The 23,381-nt window shown below is 49.0% G+C and overlaps 9 protein-coding genes across 9 annotated transcripts; 5 read left to right on the forward strand and 4 right to left on the reverse strand.

Moving 5' to 3' along the window:
- Window positions 1–198: 198 nt before the first annotated feature.
- On the forward strand, window positions 199–1,098 carry HD556DRAFT_1249145 (uncharacterized protein; the record flags this gene model as incomplete). The annotated part of the gene is made up of 2 exons (XM_041298818.1): window positions 199–796; window positions 851–1,098. 2 exons carry the CDS (start codon window positions 199–201, stop codon window positions 1,096–1,098), a joined length of 846 nt encoding a protein of 281 aa, XP_041153312.1.
- Window positions 1,099–3,006: 1,908 nt separating this feature from the next.
- On the reverse strand, window positions 3,007–3,381 carry HD556DRAFT_87318 (uncharacterized protein). Its single transcript, XM_041311898.1, has 2 exons — window positions 3,176–3,381; window positions 3,007–3,123 (listed from the first exon to the last, which is right to left on the reverse strand). Exons 1-2 carry the CDS (start codon window positions 3,340–3,342, stop codon window positions 3,021–3,023), a joined length of 270 nt encoding a protein of 89 aa, XP_041153313.1. The 5' UTR covers window positions 3,343–3,381; the 3' UTR covers window positions 3,007–3,020.
- Window positions 3,382–8,819: 5,438 nt separating this feature from the next.
- Window positions 8,820–10,537, forward strand: HD556DRAFT_1279118 (uncharacterized protein). The gene is made up of 7 exons (XM_041299267.1): window positions 8,820–8,888; window positions 8,940–9,462; window positions 9,515–9,613; window positions 9,674–9,686; window positions 9,744–9,953; window positions 10,006–10,059; window positions 10,116–10,537. Exons 2-7 carry the CDS (start codon window positions 9,296–9,298, stop codon window positions 10,377–10,379), a joined length of 807 nt encoding a protein of 268 aa, XP_041153314.1. The 5' UTR covers window positions 8,820–8,888; window positions 8,940–9,295; the 3' UTR covers window positions 10,380–10,537.
- A 254-nt stretch (window positions 10,538–10,791) lies between these two features.
- HD556DRAFT_1249156 (uncharacterized protein) lies at window positions 10,792–12,942 on the reverse strand (the record flags this gene model as incomplete). The annotated part of the gene is made up of 3 exons (XM_041298820.1): window positions 10,792–12,455; window positions 12,509–12,653; window positions 12,706–12,942. The coding sequence occupies 3 exons, from the start codon at window positions 12,940–12,942 to the stop codon at window positions 10,792–10,794; spliced, it is 2,046 nt and encodes a 681-aa protein (XP_041153315.1).
- A 2,041-nt stretch (window positions 12,943–14,983) lies between these two features.
- Window positions 14,984–17,138, reverse strand: HD556DRAFT_1249172 (cytochrome P450; the record flags this gene model as incomplete). The annotated part of the gene is made up of 13 exons (XM_041298822.1): window positions 14,984–15,125; window positions 15,178–15,354; window positions 15,454–15,514; window positions 15,572–15,767; window positions 15,819–15,832; window positions 15,911–16,031; window positions 16,093–16,208; window positions 16,257–16,408; window positions 16,463–16,595; window positions 16,649–16,704; window positions 16,737–16,747; window positions 16,770–16,888; window positions 16,940–17,138. 13 exons carry the CDS (start codon window positions 17,136–17,138, stop codon window positions 14,984–14,986), a joined length of 1,497 nt encoding a protein of 498 aa, XP_041153316.1.
- Window positions 17,139–17,736: 598 nt separating this feature from the next.
- Window positions 17,737–17,970, forward strand: HD556DRAFT_1201564 (uncharacterized protein; the record flags this gene model as incomplete). The annotated part of the gene is made up of 1 exon (XM_041296396.1): window positions 17,737–17,970. A coding segment is annotated over one exon (234 nt), but the record flags the coding sequence as incomplete, so codon positions are not given.
- Window positions 17,971–18,004: 34 nt separating this feature from the next.
- Window positions 18,005–18,302, forward strand: HD556DRAFT_1213638 (uncharacterized protein; the record flags this gene model as incomplete). The annotated part of the gene is made up of 2 exons (XM_041296623.1): window positions 18,005–18,130; window positions 18,189–18,302. Coding segments are annotated over 2 exons (240 nt in total), but the record flags the coding sequence as incomplete, so codon positions are not given.
- A 702-nt stretch (window positions 18,303–19,004) lies between these two features.
- On the reverse strand, window positions 19,005–20,592 carry HD556DRAFT_1249134 (uncharacterized protein; the record flags this gene model as incomplete). Its single annotated transcript, XM_041298817.1, has 4 exons — window positions 19,005–19,493; window positions 19,757–19,981; window positions 20,034–20,308; window positions 20,355–20,592. 4 exons carry the CDS (start codon window positions 20,590–20,592, stop codon window positions 19,005–19,007), a joined length of 1,227 nt encoding a protein of 408 aa, XP_041153319.1.
- Window positions 20,593–20,975: 383 nt separating this feature from the next.
- Window positions 20,976–23,258, forward strand: HD556DRAFT_1434953 (uncharacterized protein; the record flags this gene model as incomplete). The annotated part of the gene is made up of 5 exons (XM_041305378.1): window positions 20,976–21,180; window positions 21,229–21,396; window positions 21,450–21,614; window positions 21,669–21,726; window positions 22,970–23,258. The coding sequence occupies 5 exons, from the start codon at window positions 20,976–20,978 to the stop codon at window positions 23,256–23,258; spliced, it is 885 nt and encodes a 294-aa protein (XP_041153320.1).
- Window positions 23,259–23,381: the final 123 nt, after the last annotated feature.

The raw sequence follows: 23,381 nt of genomic DNA on the forward strand, positions 1-23,381 counted from the left end.
TGATTTACAGTATGTAACCAATAAAAATAGAGAAACCGTTTGACATAGTACTATTTTAGGGATGGACTAAGGGCAGATATTCGACAACTTCCTACTGATGCAACCCCAGGACAGAAAGTTTCTATAGAAGAGAAGCGACAGAGATTGACAGCTAGGATAGCTAAATTTCATGAAACAGCCGATGCCATGACTGCTGGTATGGATCTTGGAACTGCAATAGTGCATTCCGACGATCCTAGATTCTGCTATGCAGGTCATGATGAAAATGGTTGGGGAGAGGTCTCAGATGAAGAGATCTCAGAGTATATTGACGAAGAAATCTTGGCTGAAGAGATGGGTATCTGGATGCCATCATCAGTGCCCTACCAGGATGCATTGGCTCTCGGACTGGGTCCCCTCCAAGCTGAAGAATTAGAACTTCGAAAGGGCCAAGCCAATGACTGCCTCGAAAAGCTTCGAATGGCCCTTGGTCATAAGGCCATCATCTATCGTCAGTATTTTCGAAGTGCTAATTCTACATGGGCTGGGACTAGGTCAAAGCAAGAAGCTCAACGCTGTCAGCTCAAAATTGACAAGTGTGTAAGAAGCTATCAGAGGGCAAGGTCAGCAATGGAAGGTCTAGGCATGGACAAAGCCACCTTGGGGAGTCTTTATCAGCCAATATCGCCTACAGAGCTCAGTATAGACAAAGAGGTGACAGAAGAAAATAGATTTGGACAAGGGTCAGACAGGCTGGCTTGGTTTTGGAGGGGAAATAATGCAAGCCAAGGTCAAGACGATGCCTGGATAGATGAATGTAAGAAAAAATCTTTATCTCTATGATATGTCACTAAAGCTCCAACCGATCTAGTCTACAGGGTGAACTGGTTGAAGGCTAAGGCTAGATGGAATAGATGGCAAGAGGAATTAAGGCTGGTAAGACATGAAATGGGTTGGACCATAAACTGGTTCAAGTACCACCAGAATGAATGGGAGAGAAGGGGTGGCCAAGCCACTAGACCTGGTCATCAAGCCTATGCTTATCAGCAGGTCTTGATGTGGGGAAGATTTGTTGAGGAGGCAGAGAAAAATTTCAATGGATGTCAATTTATACTTTGATCTGGTATACTGTCTTTGCTAGGAAAAATATGACAGGATAATTCTCAATGCTAATGAATGACAAGGTAGCTTAGCTAGCACTAGCTCCACTCTATGTAGTCCACAGCTGGCCGAGATAATTGTATTTAAGATATGGACTGGCCAGATGGTTCCTACAGCATGTATGTACATGGCTGGCCCTTATAAGAGTATATAACTAGCTTATATCTACCCTATGCAGTCCATGTAATTCTGATACCAATAACTGGTTAGCCTTGATTCTACAATAGACAGAATCAAGTCGGCCGGTATGAAATGTTGAAACCAATAACCAGCCAGTCTTGATCATACATGTCGTAGGAACTATCTGACCAGTATACAAATCTGAAACCAATGACTGATCAGCCTTGATTCTACTATTGTACAATTAAACCGAGCAATATTAAAACTAATAACTGGCCAGTCTTGATTCTACATGTTGTAGAATTAAACCGGCCGGGATGCAATGTTGGAATTGAAAACCAGCCAGTCTTGATTCTACTGTTGTAAAATCAAACCGGCCGGAATGCAATGTTGGAATTGAAAACCAGCCAGTCTTGATTCTACTGTTGTAAAATCAAACCGGCCGGAATGCAATGTTGTGATTGAAAACCGGCCAGTCTTGATTCTACTATTGTACAATTAAACCGGCCAGGATGCAATATTAAAACTGATGACTGGCCAGTCTTGATTCTACATGTTGTACAAGCTATCTGGCCAGTATGAAATTCTGTAACTAATGACTAGTATAGAAATTACAAAACAATAATTAGCTAGTCTTGATTCTACTATTGTACAATTAAACCGAGCAATATTAAAACTAATAACTGGCCAGTCTTGATTCTACATGTTGTAGAATTAAACCGGCCAGGATGCAATGTTGGAACTGATAACTGGCCAGCCTTGATTCTACTGGTGTAAAATCAAACCGGCCAGGATGCAATGTTGGAACTGATAACTGGCCAGCCTTGATTCTACTGGTGTAAAATCAAACCGGCCAGGATGCAATGTTGGAACTGATAACTGGCCAGCCTTGATTCTACTGGTGTAAAATCAAACCGGCCAGGATGCAATGTTGGAACTGATAACTGGCCAGCCTTGTTTCTACTGGTGTAAAATCAAACTGGCCAGGATGCAATATTAAAACTGATAACTGGCCAGTATGACATTCTGTAACTAATGACTAGTACTCGTATAGAAATCCCAAACCAATAATTAGCCAGGCTTGATTCTTCTATAGGATTAAACTGGCCAGCTTTAATTCTACGGTTGTAGAATTAAACTGGCCAGGATGCAATGTTGGAACTGATAACTGGCCAGTCTTGATTCTACATGTTGTACAGGCTATCTGGCCAGTATGCAACTTAATAACAAGTGACTGGCTGACTTGATTTTACAACATGTAGAACCAAGACTGGCCAGTTATCAGTTTCAACATTGTGTCCTGGCCAGTTTGATTCTTGATTCTACAACAGTGGAGTCAAGGCTGGTCAGTCATTGGTTACAGAATTGCATACTGGCAAGCTTGATTCTACCTGCAGTGAAATCAGGCCAGCCAACTAGCTAGCTGAATTCTATATCTTGCAGGCATAAAGCTAGCCACTACCACTGATGGTAATCATTTATATATATATTAACACTAAACACTAATTCTACATACTCCGGCCAGCTGTATTATACATTTTGTAGGCATAAGGCTAGTTATTGTGTTTACAGTAATTCTAATATGTATATATCTACACCAGTCAACACTGATTCCACATACTCCGGCCAGCTGGAGTTTGCATACTCCGGCCAGTGACTGGCTGGCCATGATTCTACAGACTTTTGGCACATCCGGAGCCAGGGTTCTACATGGAAAGTGACTGAAGGGTCTGGAACACAATAGATCATGAAAGTGCGTCTTACCTAAACGATGCCAGGTTCTCTACGCCATCCTCGCTGATCGTGGATACAATTGTCATGGGGCGTGGTGCGATGCCTGAATTCAAGAGCTTCCTAATATTGCTGTGGATTGCGGTCACGATCACGTTTAATCAACAGGTGAAGGAGTACGTACGCCTTGTCCATTTCTGCTGTATTGTAGACTTTCCAGCCTGCAGATTCACCTGCAAGCCAGTCTTTTCCAGCAGGGGTGGCGTCAACTTTCTGGCCGTACGTCCAGGATGGATTGGGTGATTGGGTGATGGCGGAGTAGGAGGTAGTATTGAATGGAGGGATGTACATGGTTGGTGAATGAGCTGGATGAAGACAGCAAGACTGACCTTGTATTTATAGTTACAGAGTCACAAATATCGAAGCTAGTCTTCACGCATACGAGGTAGAGGCGCTGATAATGGATGATGCTGACTTCAATTGGCTTACAATGCTATTTCATAAGGACACAAGTTGGGGATCGGACGATGCGTAGACTCGCAGATCATGATGGATGCATCGATGAACGTTAACGTTAACGCGTAATGGTAAACAGGACCTTGTTGCGTCCGTGATCGGATCAGTGTCAACTACTTAGATATGTCAGAACTTACAAGGTGGGAATTATAGGTGCATAGTTGATCCACACCTACTGATAAGAGGTGATATATGTTGGGATCCGAAACGGCCGATCAAGAAGAGGAATGAGTATAGGCGAGCGCAACGTACTAGCGAGTCGAGCAAGTGACGCATATGACGTCGGCCGATATCTTTTTCGTTATATTCCACTATATTCCTATGATACTGAAATTTTCCGTTCCTATGCACGCTAGTATAAAGGTTCGAGTACGAACGACACGACATCTCAGTTCTATCAAAGATACTGAGATGTACGTATATCTGATTCTATCTACCTTACGACGAACTCACAAAAGACTTAGTATCATCATCATTTAGGTACTTGTCACGTAGCACACAGAGTTCTATCAAAGATACTGAGATTATCATCATCGTTTAGCGTCCCGCGTGTCCCCCGCTCGTCTCAACTCTCTACAGGTTATGAGCCCTGACCCGATCATGGACTCGTCGACTCCCAGCACCAACTCCAGCCTGTTCAACATCCCGAAGCTTGCCGAAGACGGCTCGAACTGGATAACCTATAAGGAACGGACGTTAACAGCTATAGGCGCGCGAGGATTGACGAGATATACCGATGGTCGGGCTATTGAGCCAACACCCTTCGCTGTAAATCCTACGACGAAGGCTGTTACAAAGGCGGACGGGTCAACGCCTACGCAGACAGAGATCGATGAGCTCGACGAAAAGATCGACGAGTATCATCAAAAGAACGCACTTGTTAAGCAACAGATATTTTGCACGATCACAGATCGGCTTCTGTTGCGGGTCCAAAAACTAGGGTCCGCGTCCGCAATCTGGAAAGAGATATGTCAGATTCACGAGGGCAAAACGGAACTGGTCCAGATAGACCTGAGGCGAAGGCTCCAGGAGACGAGATGTGATGAAGGAGGCGACGTAAAGGCGCACTTCTCCGAACTTCTACGCCTACGAGAGTCCTTGGCTGGAATGGGAGTCACGGTAGTCGATACCGACTTCCACACAATAATCCTAGGGTCCCTGCCCGAATCTTACCGGCCACTCCTCTCATCCATGAATGCTGCCGCTAAGATCACCAAAACACCTCTATCCCCCTACGAACTCATCACCATCATTACCGAAGAATATGAGCACCGGCAACTCACCGATAGGCATCCGACCAAACAAGGAGGAAATGCTGCCCTCTCTGCGAGGGGAACCGCGGGCAGAGGCCGAACCTCCGGCTCCAACACTAGCAGAACAGATTCCAGCATCGTGTGCTTCAATTGCGACCAAAAGGGCCATTATAGCAGTGACTGCTGGCGCGCTGGAGGGGGAAAAGAGGGTCAAGGTCCAAATCAAAGGAAGAAGAGAGGAGAAAAAGGCGAAAAGGGCCAGAAGCAAGCAGCAAATTCTGCCGCTACTGACCCAGACCCCCAGGACCAATATGCCTTTGTCACGTCAGACTTAGCCACCATAGCGAAGGACTTGAACGTACCTGTCAGCAAACGAGGTGCAATAATGGACTCGGGGGCAACGTCCCATTTCTGTCCCGACCGGTCCAAGTTCTCGAATTTCGTGGCCATACCTGCCCAGCCAGTGCATACAGCCGATGGAACAACCATAAGTGCAGTAGGACGTGGTGATGTCAAATTAGACTTACCGTTAGGTGACAAGCGCACCAGCGTTGTACTCAAAAATGCTCTCTACGCGCCAAAGATGGCGTTCACTCTCATATCGACCAACAGAATCACAGCTGCCGGCCTTGCCGTCCTATTTGAAGGCCGAACGTGCAAGATCCTGTCGAAAGGTCCGAAACGCGACGTCATTGCCCAGATCCCTCAAATCGAGGGACTCTATAGCATTCGAAATCAGCACGAAGAGCATGCGAACGTGGCAAAGTCCAAACTCACCATCAGCGAGGTGCATCGTGCACTCGGTCACGTGTCGCATGCCGCTGTCCTGGAGGCTGTAAAGAAGGGTACTGTTGAGGGAGTAGAACTTGACCTTACCTCCAACCCAGAGTTCTGTGACGCATGCGTCAAGGCGAAGTCAACTCGGAGACCATTTCCCGAGGAGACGAAGAACCGTGCGAAGGCCTATGGCGAAAAAGTGCACACGGACCTCTGGGGTCCAGCCCAGACGATGAGCATTGCGGGCTGCAGCTATTATATTAGCTTCACGGACGATTATTCCAGGCAAACGACCTTACGTTTCCTGAGAGCCAAGAGCGAAGCCTTAGCAGCCTTCAAACATTACGAGGCGTGGGTGGCACGGCAGAAGCCCGGTGCCCGTATCCAGAAGGTCAGGTCCGATAGAGGAGGGGAGTACCTCAGCGAAGAGTTCGATAAGCACCTTGCGCAGCAGGGAATAGAGAGGGAGCTTACCGTGCATCACTCTCCTCAGCAAAACGGAGTGGCAGAACGTCTGAACCGGACACTGGTTGAGCATGCCAGGGCTATGCTGTTGGGAAGGGACTTACCAAAATACTTGTGGGCGGAGGCTGTCAATTACGCTGCTTGGCTGAAGAATCGCTTACCGTCGAGGTCCACCCCAGGGACAACTCCATTCGAATTGGTACGTGGGGCCAAGCCGAACCTGACGAAGGCACGGGAGTTTGGGTCCAGGCTCTACGTTCACCTGATGGAGGCGGGGAAGCTCGAAGCCAGAGCGGAGGAGGCCCTCTTCGTGGGGATAGACACGGAGAGCAAAGCCTATCGCGTGTACTGGCCGTCAAAACGGCGAGTGTCCGTGGAGCGAAACGTGATGTTTGCTCCAGCGGACGTGATGGTGGCAGATGATATGCCGAACGAGGGGGAGTCCCAGCCTAACAACTCAGTTAGCGCAGTTAAAATTGCTGACGCACCTAGCGCTCAGCAAACATCGCCACCAGCACCTCCCACCACTCCACCAAAGCCATCCATAAGACCTACGACCCCTCCGGCTCCAAGGACAACCCGCGTGCGTCCGCCAATAGGCTACTACTCCGCCCTACATGAGGGAGAGAGCGTAAGTCTGGCTGCCGAGTCCTGTTTGGAAGCAGAGGAGTTAGCTCACAACGAGGAAGAAGCACGCACCTGCCATCTGGCCTTAGCGGCTGCCGAACCGGAACCAACACTGCAGCAGGCACTAAACGGTCCAGACGCTGTTGAATGGCAAGAGGCGATTGATTATGAAATCAGCCAATTGGAGAAGTTAGGCACGTGGGAAATAGTAAGTCCGCACTCACGTGTCAACATTATCCCATGCCATTTTGTCCTTGCCACCAAACGCGGTCCGGATGGACAGAAACTCAAACTCCGTGCTCGCCTCGTGGCTAACGGCCAACGTCAGCAAGAAGGTGTCGATTATTTCGACACGTTCGCGCCTACCTCCAACATGTCGACCATCAGGACCGTCCTAGCCATGGCCGCGGAGCGTGACTGGCAGATCCACCAAGTGGACATCAAGAGCGCCTACTTATACGCGGAGCTGAAGGAGGAGGTGTACATGCGTGCACCCCCAGGGTACCTAAAAGAAGGTGATGAGGGAAAGATTTTGAGGTTGAGGAGAAGTCTGCCGGGGCTGAAGCAAGCAGGGTACGAGTGGGCCGAAGAACTTGCTGGTGTGTTCCGAAAAATTGGCTTCACGCGCTCACAGGTCGATCAAGCCGTCTTTTACAAACGGGACCACGACGAACACATGGTTGTCACCGTGTCCGTCGACGATATGGCAGTTACCTCAAAGCACCTCACTCATATCACATGTTTCAAAGCTGACCTGCGCAAGTATTTCGAAATCACGGACTTAGGCGAACTCAACTGGCTACTCGGATTAAAGGTAGAACGGGATCGCGTCGCACGCACCATCACCTTCTCCCAAAACGCCTATGTCAACACTGTCCTCAAAAGATTCAACCTATCCGACTGCAAATCGTCCCAAACACCCATGGATACCAGCGCTGTATTGACCATTGACCAATCTCCCTCGACCCCAGCCGAGCACCACACGATGCGCGACGTCCCGTACCAGCGCGCCATAGGTTCGCTTATGTACGCAGCGACTAGTACGCGGCCAGACATCGCGTTTTCGGTAGCCACTCTCTCCCAATTTATGAGGAACCCCGGGCACGCGCATTGGGAAGCAACCAAGCGCGTGATGCGCTACTTGAAGGGGACAGCAGACTATACACTCACCCTAGGCACAACAGATGGAGGGTTAGAGGCGTACGTTGATGCAGACTGGGCGTCCCAGCCGCATCGTCACTCAATTTCCGGGTACGTCGTCTTGCTGAATGGTGGACCCATTGCGTGGAGTGCCCGCAAGCAACCACTCATAGCACTGTCCACCGCCGAGGCAGAGTACATAGCATTGACTACGGTCACGCGCGAATTGCTGTACCTGCAGCTTCTGATCGAGGAGCTCTACGACGTGCCCCGTACCCCTACTCCCATTTACTGCGACAATCAGGCTGCTATAGCCCTTGCTTCCAAGCCGAAGTTCCACGCCCGTACCAAGCACATCGACATTCGTTTTCATTTCGTACGCCAGCACATCAAAAACGGCACGTTCTCGTTGCTCTATTGCCCAACAGAGACCAACGTAGCCGATGCCTTTACGAAAGCCCTCCCGCGTCCTCGCCTCCAGAAGCTGAGAGCATCGATGGCGCTAGGTTCCGCTCGAGGGGGAGTGTTGGGATCCGAAACGGCCGATCAAGAAGAGGAATGAGTATAGGCGAGCGCAACGTACTAGCGAGTCGAGCAAGTGACGCATATGACGTCGGCCGATATCTTTTTCGTTATATTCCACTATATTCCTATGATACTGAAATTTTCCGTTCCTATGCACGCTAGTATAAAGGTTCGAGTACGAACGACACGACATCTCAGTTCTATCAAAGATACTGAGATGTACGTATATCTGATTCTATCTACCTTACGACGAACTCACAAAAGACTTAGTATCATCATCATTTAGGTACTTGTCACGTAGCACACAGAGTTCTATCAAAGATACTGAGATTATCATCATCGTTTAGCGTCCCGCGTGTCCCCCGCTCGTCTCAACTCTCTACAATATATTGATAGACCGGTCAGCACCACTGAGACGAGGGGGTTAAGTTTCCAGCTAAGTTCAATACTCTCAGTAAGCACGTGACAACTCGGCAACATCCGACCGTCAGCGCTGTGCCCAACAACGAGCAGCTACATTTCTCAACCGTTTGACAGCTCGTTTTTCCAATCAGCATATTACATCCAATAGAGGCGATGAAAGACACTTAAACAGTGGGTAACCCATTATGTTGCATTGGGGCAAGGTCCTAACCCTCGTCTTAGTGCTGTAGACCGGTCTATCACCTCTTATTAATAGAGTTACGTGGGAGCACCTGATCCATTTGTAAGTTCTGAGTCTTCTGACATATCGAGCACTGTGGTTGACTCAATGCGATCACGGACTCGAGTCTCGACACGGTTCTATGCGTTCATCCATCATCCGCAAGCGCCGAGTTCATGACTCTACGTATCGTCCGATCCCCAACTTGTGTCCTTATGAAATAGCATTGTAAGCCAATTGAAGTCAGCATCATCCGTTATCAGCGCTTCGACCTCGTATGCTGGCCTCGATATTTGCGACCATGTAACTATAAATACAGGGTCAGTCTTGCTGTCTTCATCCAGCTAATCCACCAACCATGTACGTCCCTCCGTTCGATACCACCTCCTACTCCACCACCACCCAATCACCCAATCCATCCTGGACCTATGGCCAGAGAGTCGACGCCACTCCTGCTGGAAAAGACTGGCTTGCAGGCGAATCTGCAGGCTGGAAAGTCTACAGCACAGCAGAAATGGACAAGACGTACGTACTCCTCCACCTGTTTATCACCCGCGATCGTGACCGTGATCGACAGCAATCTCAACAAGCTCTTGAATTCAGGCGTTGTACCACGCCCCATGTCACTCGTATCCACGATCAGCGAGGATGGCGTAGAGAACCTGGCACCTTTCAGGTAAGACACGCCTCCATAATCTAATACATTCTACATGCTTACCTGGCTTGCATCCACCAGTTGGTTCAACACAGTGAGCAATGCGACAAACAACGCGTCCCTCTAGTGGTATCATAACCTTTTCCCATAGGTCACCAACTACCCACCTGTCATCTCATTCGCGATCAACCACAATGCTACGGGCAGCCTAAAAGACACGACCGCGAACCTGAAGAATGGCCAAGGATTCGCCGTGAACATCATCAGCGAGGCATTCGTTGAGAATGCAAATTCGACTGCCGTAGACGCTCCTCCCGAGTTCGACGAGTGGGCTCTCAGCGGTCTGACAAAGGAGAAATGCGTACGCGTGCACCTTCATCATTCGATATATCGACTAACGATCACGCGTTCAGGTGCAGATAAGAGCCTCGCGCGTCAAGGAGAGCGCTTTTAGCATGGAATGCGAGGTAATTAAATTTCATACCGATCCCACTGGCTTGCTGACAACGTCGCCTCTCAACAGCTCTACCAATCGATAGACATCACGCATCCAGTCACAGGCGAGCACAACAGCACGCTCATCCTCGCGCACGTCAAGTACTTCCACGTGCGCAAAGACCTGCTCACAGGCAGAGGTGCGGTCGATCTCACAAAATTCAAACCTGTCGGGCGTGTGGGCGATATCTCATATGCCCGGGTCGGAGATACATACAGGATCCCTGTGCCTTCATGGGCGCAGGAGAGGGCGAAGATACAGGCAGCATTGAAGACCCTCGCATCACCATAAAATAGAACGAGGGTGGCTTACCATTCTGGGGAACACATACCATAGATCATATAGATATCAGCATCCAGGTGGGGTAGAGTCCGTCGCTATTTCTTATCCCTAAGATAGACCTGTATAATTGACTAGCAAGCCGTACTTTTTACATTATAATGATCATGAATCTAAGTAATCGTGTATGCTCCATTGCAAACGAACTACGTACTTAGGTGCTTTCAATAGCCACGAATCCAAACAACCGGATGTGTACTCAACATGGTCCAAGTGCACATGTTGAATCCAATGCAGACACACGTTATGGTCCTCTGCATGTCAAATTTTGAAATCTTGTATTTGCGAGGGTCATTTGCAGGGTACGTATGATATATGAGGCTATGATAATGTGATCGTCGACGTGTTGTAAAAAAACATTCAGCTACAATATGTCTAGGGTCTCGATGTTCATAATGTCAATCGAAGCCGGGTCTTTCACCTGCGCAATGATATATTGGTCCGATGCGACCCTCTTGTATTCTCCAACGCGTTGCTCCGCTACCAAAAGTGCGCTGAAAGCCTGCCCAAGGTGAACCATCAAACGCAATGATCGTAAGTGAACATCCGAGTCAACTGACAGCTTCTCTTCTCCAGGTGAGTTGCTGGACCGCTCGTCAGCGTCGTCTGATCCAGACTCGGACTCGGACCAATCCCCTACGCTCTCCACTTCGTCTGCAAAGGTGGGCTGCTCTGAAAAATCAGGCAGCCCAAGGAGACGACGGTCCCATGGACGGACAAGAAAGAACGTCTGCTGAGTGGGCCTTGTGCGCGAGAATTGAATTAGGGTCTCGTCCGTGGTGATCAGCAAGTCTCGAAGCCCATCTGCTTTCACTCCATACGTGAAATGGGCAGTACGGCCCCGCTTCCGTTTGACTTCCGTGACAGGGAATGCGATGCAAGGCAGACGGAGTCTGCAGTTCGCAAATAGGGGAGCATTCATGTTCTTGAGTAGATTATACAAGTTCGAAGCTGAATCCACAGGCACAATGTTTCGCAACGAAGAGACCGCTGTCTGAATCTCATCGTCAGACAATGATGGTAGGGAGTATGGCGGGGTTGCATATGAGATGATGTCGGCTGGAAGGCAACTATTGAACTCGGACGATTGTCCGACCCAGTCCAGGCAAGTGATGTCACCCGACCGAGACACGAGATCCTGCAGGAGCCGGCCGAGCGCGCTCTGCTTCCTCTCCCCATAGATGACAGGTAGGTGGACGTCGAAGATACCAAATAACGAGTACGCGGTGTCTTCCTGCACAGTGGTGACGCGCTTCGATGCCCATTGCAGTTTCTGTCTAGGGTCTCTCATCCCTGGATTGAAGGAGATCAGGGCCTGTGCATCTATTCCCGTCGCATCCTCCAACTCCTTCATGATTGCTGGGGACTCTTTGTGGTTGGGAGTGCGATCGTTTCGATATAATGACCAGTCGTTCTGATAAAATATAACGACTTTCGGAGCGACGAATTCTTGAAAAGTCCATCCTCGTTCGTTCCACACACTGCTCGCCAGTGCGCCGGACTGGGATGAAGGAGGAACATCGGATAGGTAGACGATGGTGAGCGCCGAGTGACGGTACCAGACGAACATGGATTGGACCGATTCTCCAAGCTCGGCGTTGTTGGTCTTATCGATGCAGCATGTATCCATCCACGCCCAGAGATACCCCGCATCACGAGCGATTTTGCAGAACGACTGCAGTTTCGTGATGCCACCAAGTCCCTTCAACTCGCGCACATCTTTATTTTGGATGTGGTGCAGCAACACCTCCGTCTCTTCCCACCTGTGTGATAGCAAAACGCAACGGAAGTGCGTCGCCACCACCTCCTTGGTGCGTTCCATTTGCAGATCCGAATACTTCGTTATGGATGACAAAAGCTCCTTGTACTCTGAACTTGTTTTGAAGGAGTTCAGCTGTGCTGCTCGGTCGCACAGAATCCCCGTGGAGGTGTTGAGCAGACGAAGGGGGGCGTTGCTGAGTTCAATCCAAACCGCTCTTCGGATAGCGTCTTCTGCTTCCGATGGACGGACGTACTGCCGACGCAGATCTGCAGAACAAGATAGGCATTACGAGACGAGGTAGCGATGTTCCATGTCTCACCTCGTATCTGCACTTCTGGAGCATTGTCCAATTTGGACAACATGATTGTGAAGGCCTCAATGGCTTCATCATAACGTTGCGCGCCACGCAGCGCTGAGTGTGACAACTGGTACCCAACATGAGATGAAGGGTTGAGTTTGGTGACCTGTGCATCGCCGAAGTCAACATTAGCTACGAAAACGTGGATGCCATCGCACCTTTTGCGCGTCGAGTAGCGCATCCTCCCATAACATTTTACATAACTTTGCCTCGCTGCGATTTGCAAAGAATATATAGGATGCAGAATCCAGGTCGATCGCCATCGAGTATAGGTCAATAGCCTCGTCGTAATCGCTTGCAGCGAAGGCAGCCTCTCCATTGGCAGCGCAGAGTGCGCTGCATTCCTGTTTGAAATCTGAGAAGAATACAGGTGAGGATTGTCGCCTGCGCGACATTACGGGTTCTAGACTCACCGTCAGACCAATCAAGGCAGTCGGCCTTGGTGATTTCGTCACTTGAAGTCATCGTGTGTTGGTATGATTTCACGGCATCTTGGAGTTTACCCGATGTAGCAATGTTCCATGGCTTACCTCGTATCTGAGCTTCGGGAGCATCGTCCAACTTGGATGCCTTTGAGCGATGGACGTAGGGAATATGGTTGTTCGCGTCGGTATTGATATCTTGCATGAGGAGTTCTTCGTCAGTAGATAAGTCTCGATCTATGCATGTATCGCGGACTGTTGTGGTGGCAATAGTCTGCAAGAAGCATGCTCGATTTGTGGTATATGAGTCAGAGAAGGAAACATGCCTTTGGATGTATACCCTGAGGTACTGTCCACTCTGAGATCATCTTATCGAAACCTCCACTGAAGATGTGATTGCCGTCCACGGAGAAAGTGACGCATAAATTGGCGTCTGAGTGCTTGAAGACGGCAATGGTTCGTCGATCTGAGAGCTGCCAGAGACGAACACGTTTGTCACTAGATGCGGATGCAACGAGTGTGCCAGCAGGATGAATGACAATGGAATTGATGTAGTCAGTGTGGCCCGTCCAAGGATCACCGACCTGCTTCCAGGTTGTTGTATCCCATTCGCGTATAGTAGAATCCTGATAATCGCCGCCTGTGAGAAGGCGTGTGCCATCGGGCGTCCATGCGAGTGCCGTGTTGGATGAATTGTGATCCTTGAATGATGCAACGTATTTCCTGGTGCCTGAATTGTAAATTTCAATAAGGTTGTCGTTTGTTGAGATGGCAAGAAATTCTCCAGACGGTGAATACCGTATGCAGCGGGCATAGCCACACTCGATCGGGATATCTCCTTGCAGCTGCCAGGTTTTGGTATTCCACAGTTTCGTCATTTTGTCATAAAATGCGCTAGTGGCCAGCACTGTTCCATCGGGAGAAAAATTCAACGAGGTGATAAAATTGGAGTGTGCTTCGATTTTGGTGAGTAATTCGCCAGTTTCTCCGTGCCAGACGATGACCTCTCCGATCAGTGCATCACCGCTTGCTATCAATTGCCCATCTCGTGATACCGCCAATCTCGACACCCCATTGCGATGCCCCTCCATCTTCTTCAACACAACACCTGTCTTCAAGTCCCACAGACAAGGCGTTGTGTCGTACGAGCCCGTAACCATCCGACGTCTATCAGGGAAAACTGCGACTGCAGTTATGCTTCCTTCATGGCCTTTGAACGATCGCAGGGGAGTGGTGATTGTTTTGGGCCCCAACAGTTTACTGAATAATCGCATGGAATACGGACGAGGCTAAACTTTGGAGGGATTATGTCTTTGTCTAAGCTGTAGAGGGTGTATGGTGCGTTTTATAGTGCTTCCCAGCTCAATAGACGCCCAGAACATCCAAGGCCGCCTGTTTGTGCCCACGCCTCCATCACCGTAATGCACCCACCCTACTGTCATACACGCTGTCCTCAACAGTACGGACATCTGCAGTGCATGCATGCGTCCGACTCTTATCTTCGCAGCTTCCAGATTGTATCCCATCGCATCAAGTCGAGCAGTCCGTGCTTTCCAGCGCTCGAATCTGGCTGTCTATCCTGCATCAATACCGTTTTTTTTCGTGTCTAGCAGCTACTCCGGCTTATCACCACGTTACTCCTTCGAACGCATGTATATAGCTTACTGAAATATCACTTCTCCATCCAACAGACTCCCAAGATCCTTGTGTGCACAAGATACAACGGACTCGCCTTACATTTAACCTCTATTTGGCAGGTGGCAAGCCTCTTCCCATGTTGCATAATAAATATAGAGCAAACTTGAATATGCTGACGGATAACGAAAGCCAACGACACTAAAAACACAGGTAATACATGATTTCACCCCAGAACCATATCCGCACAGCTCTTAGCATTGCATTTTTACCAACTGCGATACCCTTTCCTTCGTGTGGCGAGGGGTGAATATGCACGGGAATACAGGGTGCCTGCATCGGCTGCCTCAGATAAAATACAGGGATTCTCAAAGATGACTCACGTCGTTAAGCCTCCCGTCCATTTCACTCCTACAGCATCAGGCCCGACATTCCATCCTGGCGCACGTTCCAACCGGAAAACAGTTAGAATATTCACAACTGCGGCGAATAAAGAAGCATCGACGACATGTCGTCCAACACTGTTGAAAGGTGAGGCAAACACGTCTATTCGCAAAACTCCAAGCTTCGTACCAAATACGCCTTCCAAATCCAAAAACGAAGGAAATATCATCACTGGCAGGGCCGTGTGTTGACGGATCTTCGACGACGACTTTTGACATGTGACGCTCGGGTATGAACCTCGTTGGGTTAGGATATTTATCTGGATTGCGCGCCATAAACCTTGCATAAGAAATAATTATGTGTGATCTTTGTTCACTTGATATGATGAATCACCATGCGTTGGGTATTACAGTAGCCCCTTAAGAAACAGTTTAAGAAGAGGGATAGGGTTCTCTGTCCATAGACTGACCTTTTGGAATATAGTAACCTTCGTAGACGTCGTCATTTACCGTGGCATGTGCAATACCTAAATCCGGAGTCAGTGACCATGCTAACCGGAGTTTGACGAGTCAAGAGTGCTGACCCAGAGGGACGACAGGGAACCACCTCAGCGTCTCCAGTATGATGGCATTGATGTAGGGCATAGAAGCGCGATCATCCCAGTCGGGCAATCTTTCGAGAGTTTCCCCAATGACGGAATCAATCTCTGCTTGCGCACGTGTTTGCACCTCGGGATATAGAACCATCGCGAGCAGGAAGACGTATAAAGTGGACGTCGTCTGGGTCTTTGGTCAGTATATGAATAAAATAGAAATCGCGTCACAATATACAGTTTCTGAGGCGGCTGGGAGTACGGAGAAAATGCGTAGAGATACGTCAAAAACATAATGACCATTGCAGATTTGTCACGAATCAGCATAACCAGATGCACTGGATTCCTTAATCCCTTTTTCAAGAACGGCGGCCTCCCCTTCATCTTGTGTTTTGACTGGTATACGTTTCAATGCATCCGACACCACGGATGGTGCAGCCGTCCCCGCCGCCTGAGGATTATCATGAGCCTAATATAAATGATACTCCGATCAAAAGGCACTTGAAACTTACCATGTTGTTCTTCACATGTTCAAAGGGCATGTCCATAATCGTGGGAACGAGGGTTCTCTGGACTATAGCATCCCTTACAAAGCTCGCTCCAGGGAGCCAAGGAGGAAGTTTTTCTACTGTGGGTGTATTAGAATAGAACTACAACTGATCGAAGTTATACGCACATATGGGAAACTGTGTTACAACAGCTGCGACCTCGGGCCTGAATACCCTTACATCTATCTCAAGTGAGCGTTCAATGAGCGCGAGGAAGGGATCATCAACGGGCGCTATAGCATAGTCATACATGATTGACATGATGATAGACGTGCTGAAGCTGTGTAGAAAGTATTGTTCAGCCACGCAATACATGAAAGGAGATATTACTAACGTGTAAAAATGGGTTCCATACGCCTCCGGAGAGGCTAGTAGGTTCAGTATCAAACTGCGAGCATTGCACATTTGAATCGGACGGAAGGATGACACTGCTTTTAAATGGAATGCTTCATGGAAGATTCGCCTGTCTGTAAAGACATGATAAGTGCGATAAGAGAGCTCGAAGGGATAATATACTAACGAAGTTTCAATTTGTCTGAGTAGGGTAGAAAGGTAGTGGAGTAGTCATGACTAAAACTAGGACTCGTTTAACAACGGGTACATCAAACGATAGAAGGGCCTCGCAAGTCAAGAACATGCACAAGCCCTGGGGGTCTCGTGGAATAGTTATGTGAACGACGGTCGAGCAAGTCATGGGCAACTCTTTCAGAGTTGATGATTACGATATCCTGACTAAAGAGTCGGGTGTAAACGATTTCCCCTGTGTTGCAATTCAGCACATCCAGATTTACATGTCGGAGGTTCTACGCACCATACTCGGTTCCCCATCTTGAGTATGCTAACCATGGATGATCTGGGTCGATTCCGATCACATTTCCAATAAAAGGGAGAGGTGGAGGACCAGGGGGTAAAGGATGCTTCTTAGTGTGTCTCTTCTTTTGCAAGGATTGCACTACCACGAAAGATACAAGCGCTATGAGGGCGAGTGCAAGTACTAGTATTGGAGTCATCGCTGGAACCAAATAAGTGACTGAAGCGCCCCCGTATACGTGTCTGAATTTTGTACGGCCGGTGACCCCATTGATGCTGTGGGGCTATGTCGCCCCCGAAAACTTTGGACAAGTATCGATTCTTGACGGCCCCGAACCCCTTGAACAGTGTCTGAATCGTCGAAGTATATCTTGGCTTCAGTCCGTGGAGATCGATTGTGTCGCACCTGTATATCTGTACGGCTAGACTGTACGGCCGTTAACGGTATTACCTTTACGTCGGAAAGTGTGCCGGTGTATTAACCTGCCCTAAACTGCCATACTCTGCAGGTGACGGACAGCCACAGCAACGACTTAGTCTTTCCAAAACCGTTTGTCGCATATTTGACATTGATATCGTCTTGCAGCTTTCACCAGTAATCCCTGCCTCTATTATTTATCTTTCTGTGATCATCGGATCGATCTCCAGAATTCAACATCCGCCGCCTATATAGGGAGAAGTTTGACGTGATTTGACAGCCATTTGCATAACGCTAGGCCTAAGCAAAAAAAATACATACACTCGGCAACAAGTCGGATCCTGAACATTTCAACTCCCGACGCTTGATCTTGATCCACGATGGGACGACACATATCCAAGGAACGAAAGCAGATTGCTCTGCAAATGAGCGTGCTGGGCATTCGGGATCCAATGATCCGTCGTTACACTGGCATAAGTGAGCGTTCACTGCGCTACATCCGGAAGACATTTCGGGAGACTGGCGAAGTCGTGAGGACACCAGTTTGTGCAGGTCGACCTCGCGTCCTCGATTCCCTCGATGCAAATGTGAGTTATTGTTTAATTTTAGTATTACTCATATGTGACTCCTTAGTTCCTCGAGGCATGCATTGAGCGACAACCAGATATTCTCCTCACCGAAATGCAAGATCAGCTGCGGGAGATCTGTGGTTCTGAAGTCTCGATTGCAACAATTTCAAGAACGATGCGTAGGCGAGGGTTTACACGGAAGAAGGTAGGTCATCACTCACTTGTCCTTACTGATATGTATGATTCAATACAGCACTGTCTAGGTTACACGCCCTTCTGTCGAACGTGACGAAGATGATCGTGCTGCCTTCAAGATGCTTATAGGGGAACATTTCCAGCCAGAACACCTTGTATTTGCAGATGAATGTCATTTCAACCGAATTTCCCTTCGCCGTGATTTTGCTTGGGCTCCTATTGGACAGCGTGCGCGACGGCGGGACTTTTTTATACGTGGCAAAAGGTACTTTTGTAGAAATTCTCTTGTCAATGCGTTGATGTTTTGTTAGATATTCAATTCTTCCAGCATTATCACTCAACGGTATCCTGCATTTGGAGGTTCTAGACCATTCGTTCTCTGGTGAAGAATTCGTGCATTTTGTTTCTGGTGTATTAGACCAAATGCAGCCCTGGCCCATGCCAAACTCGGTGTTGGTCATGGACAACGCAAGCATCCACAAAGTCCCAGGTATTCGTGACATGGTTGAAGAGCGGTATGCTAGTCCTTATCTCATGCTCAATGATACTGATTCTCTTTTGTGTATAGTGGTATGCGGCTCTTGTACCTGCCCTCTTATTCACCCGATTTGAATCCTATCGAGGAGGCCTTTTCGGCCATCAAGGCTTGGCTTCGCTCAAACCGTGACTATGTCCTTGGTGAGACTGAGGGTCCAGCTTGCGACCCATACACTTTGATATGGGAAGCTGTGTATGGTGTTGTCACAAGTGAAAAGGCTCATGGTTGGTACAAGCATAGCGAATATATCGCGTAATGGTGGGGTCATTATGGAGTGTGTTGAAACTACCCTTGCAGGCGTGTTGAAACTGCCAGCAGTGCTATGTTACTAAGTGATTAATTTGTATCAGGTCAGGAATTCCTCGTGCCCCTCGGTCTCATCATCACTCGTGTACTCGTCAGACTCGCCACTTCTATACCCATCAGTCCATGATTCTCCTTCCTGCCATGTGTCATCCTCAGCCTCGACAGCGCGTTCCTTGCCTTTATTCTGAGTCCCTGGGCTGGGTATCTCTGGTTCCTCGTAGGAATTGACGAGTCCAAGGAGCGGTAGAACAGTCCGTTTAGCATAATTGCGGAGGATTCTGGCTCGCCTTTGTCCCATATTGCCGATCACACTCAGCACATCCTCCGGTAGAAGTATTACTTGGCTCGATAAAACTACCCCTGCATCTAGCAGGGGTGTTTCAAGTTCGGCAAGTCGCAATTCTGGTCTTTCAGCATTGATCAGTTCAAGCAGCACCCCAACTTTTGGATAGTCTGGAAATGATGCGCTAGGGATATGGCTTGCAGATTCAAAGTGACGTGGCTGCGAAAGCGGCGGAGGACTGGGAGTCTTCAACCAAGCTGTGGTATCAAAGTGGCGTGGCTGCGAAAGCGGCGGAGGACTGGGTGTCTTTGACTTAGCTGCAGTAGGATCTGCTGTTATATTCTGTATGGTAACATGGACTTCAGGTGATGATGCCGACCTCGAGTGACGAGGCTTTTTGGTTGGGCCGCGGTCGAAATTGAGGCAGTGAGGTGGGTTGTAGATTGTTGCGTGACCAAGAGCCTAACCCAGTTAAGTTTTTTTCTCTCTCTTGTGGATGCGAGACTTACAATCTTTTTAGCCCAGAGAGTCATCTCAGCGTGATCAAGTCGACGATGGTTATCATAGCCACTCGTGCGATCTACGAAACAATGACCGTGGTGAAGTTCGCATCGAATCTGGCTCTCAAGCTGTTTGTAAGCTTTGAGTTGCGTCACATCCTCGTCACTTGATGCTGGAGGGATATCATCTGTGCGTGTCCTCTTTTTTGCTTTGGCGGTAGTAGTCTGTTTGACCTTGTGGTAACTGTAAGTTATTTTCATTTATGTGACGCAGATAATCACTTACTGCTGCATTCTTTACCTCTAGGGCAACGACTCGTGTGCGCGCATTGGACGCTTTGTGACAAAGACGGTCCATGGAAATACTGAATGCTTCCGCATCATTCAGTTGAGTAGCTCTACTGTTGTCCCCCACAAATTTATACACAAGTTGGACGTCATCAGCAGCACTCTCAAGGAATGCAAGAACACGACTTTTGAAGTCCTCCCAAGGCATGTCTGTCTCACCACGAAAGCCACGCTTCATGTCATCAGCAATAACATCAATATCAAAACTAAAAACTGTAAGTCGGTCAGTATTGATATGGTGGCAAATTCAAGCTCATACCACCAGGGCGCGGTTCAGGATTCGGTCGCAACCTCGATGCTTGGGACGACGTTGGTGCTTGGGACGACGCTGGTGCTTGGGACGACGCTGGTGCTGCCGGCGCTCTCGATGATGCTGGGATTATTTCAGTATTCGGTCGCATTGGTGGGTACTGTGGATACTGGGGCTGGCCAGCATATTGCTGGACAAAATGTGGTGGAGCATAATGGTGTAAAGGTGGTGCATAGTGGTGCGGCATTGGCGGGTAATATTGCATGAAAGGTTGAGGGTGCTGTGGCGGCTGCTGCTGGTGCTGCGGCAGCTGTGGTGGTGGATAGTGACGAGGATGAAGATACATATTAGGTGCGTTGCCTGTGCCAGAACCCAGAGGAGTACTTGGTGACATGGTTGGGAAGATGGGCTTCAAACTTGTGTGTCGAGGAGGCTCTTATAGTTTTTTTTTCACTGTATTGTACCATAATAATTGACACATATGTCTGTGAACCCGTCGGAATAGAAAATGATCACTTTGTTTTGTTTTTTAAGTCGATTTTACTGGCGAGTGTCAAGCGCGCGCACGGACCATGTTTGCTTATATATATCACGACAGATTACAACACCTTTCTATCACCTTCTACAACAATGTCATCACCTGTAACTCCACCAAACAGACGTCTTACCCTCCCCAGTAATCCGACTTCTCCCTCCAATGCTTCGTTCTCTTATAGAATAACAGTAGGCAATAAAGTCTCGGAGGATACACTGAAGGCGTGTGCTGAGCTCTTCAGCTCCAACTACGGTATTTGGGGTGATGAAGCAAGCAAAATTTCTAGTTTCACCAAAGCTGGTCAGTAATCAATATACATCCTTGGTCATTGCTGAGTCTTTTATATAGGGCAAAAGGTGAAGATGACCGGCGCAAGGCTTCGAGCCCAATGTTTGTCTCACCCAGAGAATACTGTCCTGGTGACCTGCCACCTCCAGGTTGATCCGTCTGAGAGTGAACGTCCCAAACTCTGTGGTCATGCGTTTGCTTCCATGTGGAATTATGGTGAAAACAAAAGTAGGTGTCGCACAACTTTCTCTCGCGAGGTTCACCTTCTGATTTTGTCTAAGTTGGCTGGGTGACTCAACTTGTTGTTGATGAAGCAGTCCGTCAGCGTTATGTTGCGACACAGCTCTTGCAAACACTCAAAGTCCATGCCCCATTCTCCCGCATCAACATTGTTGGTCTGGTCTCATCCCACCCTGCTGCTTGCAATGCTTTGGCGAAATATGCTGGTAAGTTGATGTTATCACTCATGGATTTCGGATAGCATAACTAACAACATGAAGCGGCTGATCTCAAAGATGTCGACTTGGACTTCATTCGTGCACATAGGGATCCGCACGGGTATACCCTGGGGTGTCGGGGACCTGACCCGCACCCGCACCCGGCAAAAACCCGTACCCGCTCTGACGGGTACGGGTTTTCGGCGGGTACAACAAGCTCAGACCCGTACCCGCACCCGTGCAGGGTTTACCCGCGGGTACCATAGGTATCACCACCAGTGCTTAGCACATATGTCCAGCACACGTCAGCGAATGCTGACGTGACTCGAACATATGTGGATGGCACAAGAAGGAGGAGTGGAGGCACGGCGCGAATGACGGACGCGTCGAAATAGACGCTGATGTCGTGGCAGGTGGTGTGTCGCATACAATCAAAGTCGAAGGTGAGCGTGTCGAAATGGGAGATGGTGGTGTGGTGGCGCGAGAGTGTGATGTGTCAGGCGTCGCGTCCTCATTGCAGAAAATGGGGGCAGAGTCAGGACGGCGACTTACTGACAAGATCATTCCTTCCTCCTCTCGTTCCTCCTCTTTTCCTTCTCTCTTCGTCCTGGTGTCTTCCGTGTGCATTCGAGCCACGCCAGCATTCGCTGGCGTGGTCTGAGCATGTACGCTTGATGCTGGCGAGTCAGTGTGTCGCGTAGGTGTTGGCGTCGTAGATGGGATGGTGGTGTTGGTGTCGTGGATGGTGGCGTTGGTGTCGTGGATGGTGGCATTGGCGTCGAGGATGGTGGCGTCGGCGTCGTGGATGGTGGCGTTGGCGTCGTGGATGGTGGCATTGGCGTGAAAGCTGGTGGTGGTGCGAGTGCTGGGCGCACAAAGATAGGCGCTGGCGACGTGACACATATGACGTCGTCGTTGTTGCTGGGGGTAGAGTCTTCAATGTGAGTACTCACTTTCAGCGTGCCCAAAGTCTCGTCTCCTCGAGTTCCTCTTTCCTCCTTCATCTCTATACCATCCCTTCTCCCTTCCTCGATTCTCTTGTCCTTTCGTCTTCGCGTGTCGTCCGCGTGTGTTTGCATCGCGTCAACACTTGTTGATGCGTTTCGGGCGCGCGCGCTGTGAACGTGGAGTTGGTGGACTTGGGAAGGCGCGTTAGGTGCCGGTGTTGGTGGTGGTGCCGGTTGTAGCGTGCACGCGGGAAGTATGGCGTCCGCTATTACTGATGCAGGAGGTGCTACCATTTATGGAAGGCACGGGTATAGCTGGGGTACGGGTAAGAGCGCGGGTCTTAGAATCCTGACCCGTACCCGTACCCCAGTAGTACCCATACCCGTGACCCGCGCGGGTTACCCGTACCCGTGCAGATCCCTACGTGCACATGCCAAGGGGATTCTGCAATCCTCCCCCATCAGTTATCTGAATGACGCTCAACTGAGGGGCACACTCTTTGAAGATGTCTGCCGCAATGGATCCATCTCGTCTGTGTTCACCCAGTTCTATGTTGACCATGCGGAGCCTTTGAGGGTGCTGTCGCATTACCAGAATAAAGGTCAATGGTGCTTGGGTGAGCTTGCTGATGGACATGAGTTTCTCGCTATTTTTCCTATCGTGCCTGTGAGCCCAATTTCGCCCATCCGATTACAAGCATCCTAGAACCTACTACTCATCATATCGGAGCATCAAAATTTAAATACCGCTGTGTATGTAGTAATTTTATTTTGGCCTAGCGTTATGCAAGCAGCTGGAACAAGAAGCCATACCTATATATAGCTATAG

This window comes from Suillus plorans (assembly GCF_016647745.1).
Source record: "Suillus plorans strain S12 chromosome Unknown HD556scaffold_102, whole genome shotgun sequence".
Classification (NCBI taxonomy): domain Eukaryota; kingdom Fungi; phylum Basidiomycota; class Agaricomycetes; order Boletales; family Suillaceae; genus Suillus; species Suillus plorans.

Bases quoted from the DNA above. Each gene is read 5' to 3' on its own strand.
- HD556DRAFT_87318 (XM_041311898.1), bottom strand. From the start codon at position 3,342: ATGTACATCCCTCCATTCAATACTACCTCCTACTCCGCCATCACCCAA. The intron at 3,124-3,175 runs GTACGTACTCCT...CGCAATCCACAG, and splicing joins ACAGCAGAAATGGACAAGGC to CAATATTAGGAAGCTCTTGA.
- HD556DRAFT_1279118 (XM_041299267.1), top strand. From the start codon at position 9,296: ATGTACGTCCCTCCGTTCGATACCACCTCCTACTCCACCACCACCCAA. The intron at 9,954-10,005 runs GTACGCGTGCAC...TCACGCGTTCAG, and splicing joins GTCTGACAAAGGAGAAATGC to GTGCAGATAAGAGCCTCGCG. The intron at 10,060-10,115 runs GTAATTAAATTT...GCCTCTCAACAG, and splicing joins CTTTTAGCATGGAATGCGAG to CTCTACCAATCGATAGACAT.